The following is a 7,915-nucleotide window of genomic DNA, read 5'->3' as shown; positions in this document are numbered from 1 at the left end:
GTGTTGTCCTGATAAAGAGTGAGTGTAGTTGCAGACAATCCTCAGGTATAGAATGTAATCCCTGAGAGACACAGAGAGCAACAGTCGGAGACTGAGATTTGAGCATTATTTAAATAGAGGTATGTTCTTTGTGAACTAACAGTGAAGTTTGGATTTCACTGTGACGAACGTATAATCCCTGTAATATTCCTATTTGTTATTTAATTGATTTTTTCAATTTTTCTTCAGCAAAAACTTAAATTAAATTAAAAATTAAAAAAAGAAAAAGATCAGGTCTACTGTGGATGACCAGATGAGCGTCAACACCTGGAAGAAAATTCAAACACAATCGCCTTCACAACAATAATTTTTGACATTATTTAATCAAATGTATGTTGTTGTTTGTTGCTGTTGTTTGTGGGGCACTTTTCCTGAAATACATTGGGGGAAATGAAGGGAGGAGTTCAACTGTGCATGTCCCATGAAAGAGCAGTTTGGTAAATAGGAAAAAGGAAGATGGGAGGTTTGAAGGAAGGACACAGTGACAATCGGCGGCACACTTTGTGTCAAAAATAAACTGGTTACTCTAACTGATCTGACCAAGAGGCACACTTTGTGTCAAAAATAAACTGGGTACTCTAACTGATCTGACTATCTAACTGAAAAAAAAGTCATACAAAAGAAGGAAAGCTGGAACAAGGAAATGTTTTTATCTCTATCACACACTGCTGCTGCTGACAAACAGTTTCTTCAGTAGTGGCTGAAATTGCTTTTGGTCAAGTTTCCTTCTTCAGAAACTCCTCAGTCGTAGACTGACTCCCTGTAAGCGGAGACAGTAGGAGGCGAAGGAGGCTCAACCTGAGGTTCATAAACACACCATTCGACTCTACAGGGAGGAATATTTACCAATGAAACAAAGCTGTTGGTGGGGGAAGATGTAAAGGTATACACTATCCAATCAGAATCAAGGCTGAGAGTTGACAACACCACACTCTGTTGACCCAAAGACTTCAGCGAGCGAGTGGTAACGAGGTGGTGTTCCCAGTTATGAGCCACAGGTCATAATGGACTGATATAAATCATTAACCGCAGCCAGCAGACGTTTTACTGTCTCGCTCTCTATGGGCAGCCAGTTGGTGGTGCTCACATCAGGCCAGTCAGACGCAGATAACTGTGTTGATGGGAATGAGCCCACGCTGCAGGACTACACAGTTGGCCAGGACACAATAGCACAAGAAATCCATAAAAAGGTTAAATGAAATCCAGCCGTAGTTTGAAGCATACATCACTAATCATTCTTACAGCATTGCAGACGCCTGTTAAGTCTGTTTTTGTTTACCAGGGGAACAGTGGACAAAAACATCAACAGCTTGCAAAACAAAAAAGTACTACAAAATACATACAGACAGAGGGCGGTGTTCCTCATAAATGCACCATCACAGGTTCTGTGACGGATTTTGTTTTTTAGGAAAAAACCCTGCATACTTTACATTCCACTTCAGAAACTCTTTCTTCTTTCTTCTTCACTGACCACAAATAATGACTCCTCCAAAATATGACCATATTCATTGTTTCTTAAATCAGTACTGGACCTCGGTCCATTGTGCGAAGGAAGCAGCTTGTCGATGAACTTGTAAGGTTTGCTTCCTGTTTGCGATGGCTGAAAGTTTATGACCATCATCTAATGATGCGACCATCATGTACGGTAGCGCAGCCACTCCAAATCACCTGCGTCTGAGCCAACGTCCGCTTGCACCGCCTCACCTTTATGATGGGGCTCACTTCCTCTCAAAGCAGAGGCAGCAATAACATCCAGCTTTGTTTATTTTCACTCACTGCACACATTTACTAGCCTCATGGAAAAATCCAGAATGCTAAGCCGCCACATACAGTACTGGTAAAAGAACAATTATATGTGTCTTGTATTTACATTTGAGGTCGTTGAATATTTCTTCAGAACTCAGGGACTTTCTAGAACAACATCTAAGTGCTGTTATAATCATTTTTAAAAAACGACAACACACAGGAACAGCAGATCTAAGTCGTGACATGTGCTGGAGCACAGCTAACTGCTCTCAGGACTGTGCAGGAAACTCTCAGAGATATTTCATTATTGTGTTACCCTTGGCACCACTACACCTGTCCGAACTGTCAATCCCTCACATCTGAAACTGATACGGTTGTTGCTTCAGCTCAGTGAAGGTTTTTCTTTTCCTCTTTTTACCGTTTATCCGTTGAATTCTTTTGGAAAGTGGAGAAAATGATTCTAAGGAGGGTCTCAGACCCTTGGCTAATGCCGAACAGAAGTCAGGAAGAATGCAGACAGGGAGGGGTTAGAAAGAAGGTATTTAATAACGTAGGTTTTTTTTTCATGGCTAGGTGTGGCATGAAGCTCCAGCAGGGGGCAAAGGTAATTGTCTTTAGTTACAATTAATGCATATAAATGATAAAAGTTAAATGCAGCAACTCGACTCAATTTCCGTTTGTTTAAACGACAGCAGGGCCAAATTCTGAGTCTGAATTCTCATTGGATGAATTAGACTCATATGGCATTTTTGGGTCGTAAATAATTTTTGACATGGTCAACAAATAAAGTGGCACCCTTTTTTTCACCGGCAGCTGCCCTTTAGAGCTCATAACGGTGCTGCACGGGAACTTGAAATCATGACGTTATAGTGCCATCTTGTGGCAAGTTTGAAGAAGGCAGACTAATAAACAAGATTTCTTCTTTTTTTATATAATAAATAAACTTCTCCATGAAGGTATGATTAATTAAAGACAAATTAACTTCTATTAAAAATATCAATTTATTTATTAATATAATGTTACAATAGCTATTTAGCACTTCTGAGCCCAACTGCCAGACCACTGTTTTCCCTCTTTGTTTGTGTGCCACAAACATGCTTTAATGTTCATGTTTAATCGGCTGCAGAAAGCATCTGCACCGCCACAATGATGTTATACATGAGTCCTATGCTAATATTATCACATGAGCCCCGCTAATGACACTCACCCAGCTTGTTCTATTCAACCCAAAATCTCAAACTAATTTTTCCCCCCTCCCATTTCACATTCAGCCCGTACAAATGAACCTAAATCCAGCCCCCGGGCAAATTTTCCGCAGCACGCAGGTTTTATTTTCTCACAGAGCAAAGTTTCCACGGAGCCGAATCCCTGCTGTCCTGTTTGTTTAGGTGTGTGCTGATTAGAAGTTCCCATGCTGTGTCCAATGTATCTCCACACACTCAGGGTTTGAAACGTGACATGTCTTTTACAGTGACTGGAGCCTCAACCCTCTTTTTTTCACTCTCGTCTCAGTGTTTTTAATAGCGTTGTTATCCAAAGCCCCACGCTCTGCCACGCAGTCTTCATTAACACAGGTCATAACACATAAGGCATAAATGCCCTCCTTCCGGCTGATGACGGTCAGGCCCAGATGGATGGACCATTTGACAAAAAAAAGCCTGTACAGTTTTACTGACGCTGTTCATTAGCGTAGAGAGGATTTAAATAAAATGGCAGAGTGCAGACTGTTGACGCTTCAAAGCACCATATAGAATAACACACATCTGCTTTTCATGGTGCCCTTTATTTGACAGAAATAACATAAAGCGTCAGGATGGCTTTAATAAGCAGGTCTTTAATGAGCTGGGCCGGACCCCGCACTTTCATTGGATTAGTGTTTATGGGCCACGCCAGCGGTAACAACTGCTCTCCTAGACCGCCTGTGACATTTTTCTTGTATTTCTTTTACAGGACTCACTGAGGTCCTCGCCCCAGGCTTTTACCACTCGCCACAGATGCACCCTGCTGACGGGGCCCTTTGTTCAAAAGCGTCTAGATTCTGGCACACGAGCAGCAAAAATGCAGAATTCCACGGCAGGAATAAATCTGGATTGCGGCATGTCAGGAAGCCATCAATTTATCTTTATCTTGATACCCATCGTCTACAGCTCTACCTTCGTCATCGGCATCATTGGGAACAGCATGGTGGTCGCTGTCATCTTCTTTTACATGAACCTCAAAATGGTGGCCAACATTTTTGTCCTCAATCTGGCCATTTCCGACCTAACCTTCCTCATTACTCTGCCCATGTGGGCCACGTACACTGCTAGGGGCTACCAGTGGCCTTTTGGAGGGTTTCTGTGCAAGGCCACCGCAGGTTTGGCCACGTTCAACCTCTACACCAGCATCTTCTTCCTGACGGCCCTCAGCATAGACCGATACCTGGCCATTGTGCACCCAGTGCGGTCCCTCAGGTTCCGCACCCCGCTGTATGCTCGCATCACCTGTGTGGTGATCTGGCTCTTCGCCCTTATAGTCACCGTGCCCATCGCACTGACCAGAGACGTCATCTACATCACAAACACAAACACCACGGTGTGCGGCACCCTGCATTTGAAAATCGAAAGCACCAAATGGCTGAAGGAGCTCCTGCTGGCCACCAGTGTCATGAAAAGTCTGCTGGGCTTCGTGGTGCCCTTGATCATCATCATCACCTGCTACTGCCTCATCAGCCGAGCACTGCTGGGGGCGAGACACATCCAGAAGAGCTCCCGTTCTCGGGACGACGAGGTGCTGCGGATGCTGGCTGTAGCCGTCCTGGCCTTCTTCCTGTGCTGGGTTCCCCACCAGGTGTTCCACTTCATGGAGTTGATCAGCCAGTTGTCAAAGGAGAAGGACTGCACCTTAGAGGAAATCATCGACACCGCCATGCCCTTCACCATCTGCCTGGCCTTCTTCAACAGCTGCGTCAACCCCATTGTTTACGGATTTGTGGGACGCAACTTTCGTAAGAACTTACTGCAGCTGCTGCGGTGTGCGCCCAGTGGCCCGGCTAGGCCGCACCCCAGCATCAGCTCCAAGATGAGCACTCTTTCTTTTCGTGCCTCAGAGGTCCTGAGTCTCACCACCAAGAGTAAGGCCTCCTCTGACATTAAGTGACCAAAAACAAAAGAGAGTAAAAGGCCACTCTCGCTCCTCTTCAACTCTGAGTTTATCCAGACATGGAGATATCGCAACAAAACCAAAAAAAACAACAACAACATATTCAAGCACTGAACTGTGGAGATATCACTGTATAATGTTGTGTCTTTTTGTCAATCCGTATAAGTCTGCAGTATGGTTGTGGATGTGGGCATCAGTTTACTTCAGCTACATGGACATGTAGTTAATAACAGGGAACATTCAGCTTCTCACTTATGGTCAACAAACCTGTACAACATTTAGGCAGGTGGACAAAAGTGAAGCGGGAATCCTTAAATACAAGTAAAAATAATTATTTATATATATATATATTAAAAAAATCACAATATCTAAATCATGTCTATCTACCTTCACACAAATATGAATTCCTGCACAGTCCACAGCCTAAAACAGTTCCAGTGACACCTGAGGTCACAACCTCTGGTTAGAAGCTGGTCTCACTCCTCAACTCCCTGATCTCAGAAATGCAGCCCCATACCTTCAAGGAACCCCAAAGCTGTCCGTCATTACTGCCCTGGTCAGTTCACAACAGCACCTTGTTGCTGAGCATCATAATGTCACAGTGTACAGAGAGACATCTGACCTAAAACCACCTCGCCCAGAAACGCACCCAGTTTGAATTCACTGCTTGACAAGTCTGTGTTTCAACCTTCTTTGTGCTGCGTCACTGGTTGATTAAACACCTGGAGTGTTTACTGTGTTATACAGTCAGATATAAGTATATATGTATGTATACATGTGTGTATATAGGTATTTTATATGTACACATATACATATATGTGTATATATCATTAAATATATACACATATATATGTTTATGTGTGTATATAGGTATGTGTATGTATATATATATTTTTTATACGTACACATATACATATATGTGTATATATATATATGTATGAGCACCTCATGTCCCAACAGTTATCAAGTGTCAGAGATACCAAAGTCAATGTGTGCAGTTCTGTGTCCGTGGAACATCGTGCAAACGTGCAGCAAAACTATGGTGTAAATATGTGGAAATCAGCTGAAAACATATCGGTCCATGAAAACTTCAGTCTGCTTCAGTTATGCTAAAGAGTACTGTGGAGTCCTGTGTTCTGTGAAGGGAACGTATACAACCCAAATGACTGTAACACTGTTTTACATTTATGGGAGACAAAAAGAGTGGTACACAAACACTCCTCAATGGGTGGTTATTGTGGTGGTTGTCTTTGTGGTATTTAAACATGTTAATATTGTTTGTGTATTTCTGTGTTTTTTTTTACTCTATAAATGTACAGATTGTGAAAATATGAATAAAGTTGAAAAACAAAAACCATCCTCAGGTGTCAGTGAATTCGTTATCAATATAATTGTCAATCGTTCGATTTCATCTCAGAGTCTCGAACTTCATGGAGGTGAATCCAGTTTACATTTCAAATATTTCACAGTAGCTGAGCCCACCTCTGTTAATTATTGATTGCATATCAAGCAGCTAAAAGTAACAGGTGCACGACACGTTGCTGCACGGCATTCGACGGCTGGCTGACGTGCAGCGGGTTTATAAGTGGGCTCCAGCGCGGGCACCAGCCTCACTGCCAACATGAAGCTCCTCCTGATCTTTGGATTTGTGGCTGTTGCCTTGGCTGAGCTCACCCACTTTGAGGGGTAAAATCCTACTTTATTGAGATTTACTACAGTCAAATGACAGGATTTTAGGAATTTATTTTAGTCTTACGTTACTCAACCTTATGGAAAATACTGCAGTACTGCTTTGCAGAATGTTACTTCTCAAACTTCCACGCCGTAGATGCTAATGTGACTTTGAGTATGTTCAGAAAAGTACATCATTGTTCCTCTACTGTATTTGTTTGTACTCACCAGTGAGAAGGTCTTGCGTCTGAAGCCTACTCTTGATGAACATGTGACCCTCATCAAGGATCTGGCCCAGAGCATCGAGGTATGTGCTTTCACAGCCTCACACTCCTTCCTGTATTTCCTCCCTGCAGGGGTCTTCCTGGTTTGCTAATGGTAGTTAGAGACAGAAATGCAGTCAGTGCACTGTCTGTAAATGTACTGATGTGTTAATTATACACTGAAATCCTCACATCAATAAAAAAGGCTGCCGTTCCAGAAAAGAAAAAAAAATCACACACTCTGAAGTGTTTGACTTTGGCGATATCTGCAGGTTGATTTCTGGAGCCCCGAGAGCGCCGAGCTGGTGACCATCGACATTGATGTGGACATCAGGGTGTCCGCCGTGTACCTGGACATGGTTTCCACCATGCTGCAGCAGAGTGAAATGGAACACCTGTAGGTCAAGATCCAAAAATAACGAGACACAAGTGAAAGTTGATCAACCGTAAACCGTGTGTTTCTTTTTTTCCTCGTCCACTGACAGTGTTCTCATCGAGGATGTGCAGGCCGCTGTGGAGAACCAGGCTGACAACGGACCCTCCCCCAGAACCCACAGCTACACCAAATACAACAACATGGACAAAGTACGAGGCTAAACCTTAAAATTCATCACCACCTCAAGCTCGGCTGATTTGCTTTTTGTCTTCTCATTTGGCCAACCTTCCCAATTTCAGGTCCAGGCCTGGATCGCTTCCATTTCCGCCTCCAACCCCAACCTCATCAGCAAGCAGGTGATCGGAAACACCTACGAGGGTCGTCCCATGAATCTTCTCAAGGTAATTCTGACCGGGAAGTTACTGTTTGTCAACAACTCTGCATGGGAATCTAACACTTGTTGACTTGTTGTTGTTGTTGGACCTCAGCTTGGTAAGAAGTCCACCCGCACCAAGCCCTCCATCTTCATGGACTGTGGAATCCACGCCAGAGAGTGGATCTCCCCCGCCTTCTGTCAGTGGTTTGTTAAGGAGGTAAAACGCGTTTAGAAGGTTCCAGATGAAAACGGTGAGTTCTGTAGATGGAGGTTCCTGCTGCTTACATCTCAGACCTTCTTCCA

At 43.5% G+C, this 7,915-nt stretch overlaps 2 protein-coding genes across 2 annotated transcripts in view; both read left to right on the top strand.

Annotated features, from left to right (window-relative positions):
• Positions 1–6,281, top strand: part of agtr1b (angiotensin II receptor, type 1b) — a 6,674-nt gene extending 393 nt beyond the window's left edge. Inside the window, exon 2 of the mRNA XM_008308023.3 lies at positions 3,736–6,281. Within this exon, the coding sequence (XP_008306245.1) occupies positions 3,844–4,923 (1,080 nt within the window). The 5' untranslated portion in view covers positions 3,736–3,843 and the 3' untranslated portion in view covers positions 4,924–6,281. The remainder of the gene's footprint in view (positions 1–3,735) is intronic.
• A 189-nt stretch (positions 6,282–6,470) lies between these two features.
• Positions 6,471–7,915, top strand: part of cpb1 (carboxypeptidase B1 (tissue)) — a 6,887-nt gene continuing 5,442 nt past the window's right edge. The window contains exons 1-6 of the mRNA XM_008308022.2: positions 6,471–6,612; positions 6,829–6,904; positions 7,133–7,257; positions 7,346–7,445; positions 7,536–7,637; positions 7,725–7,829. Of these exons, the coding sequence (XP_008306244.1) occupies positions 6,548–6,612; positions 6,829–6,904; positions 7,133–7,257; positions 7,346–7,445; positions 7,536–7,637; positions 7,725–7,829 (573 nt within the window). The 5' untranslated portion in view covers positions 6,471–6,547. The remainder of the gene's footprint in view (positions 6,613–6,828; positions 6,905–7,132; positions 7,258–7,345; positions 7,446–7,535; positions 7,638–7,724; positions 7,830–7,915) is intronic.

This window comes from Cynoglossus semilaevis, chromosome 3 (genome assembly GCF_000523025.1).
Source record: "Cynoglossus semilaevis isolate Cse_v1.0 chromosome 3, Cse_v1.0, whole genome shotgun sequence".
Taxonomy (NCBI): Eukaryota; Metazoa; Chordata; class Actinopteri; order Pleuronectiformes; family Cynoglossidae; genus Cynoglossus; species Cynoglossus semilaevis.
This window is presented reverse-complemented; position numbering and strand designations above follow the sequence as displayed.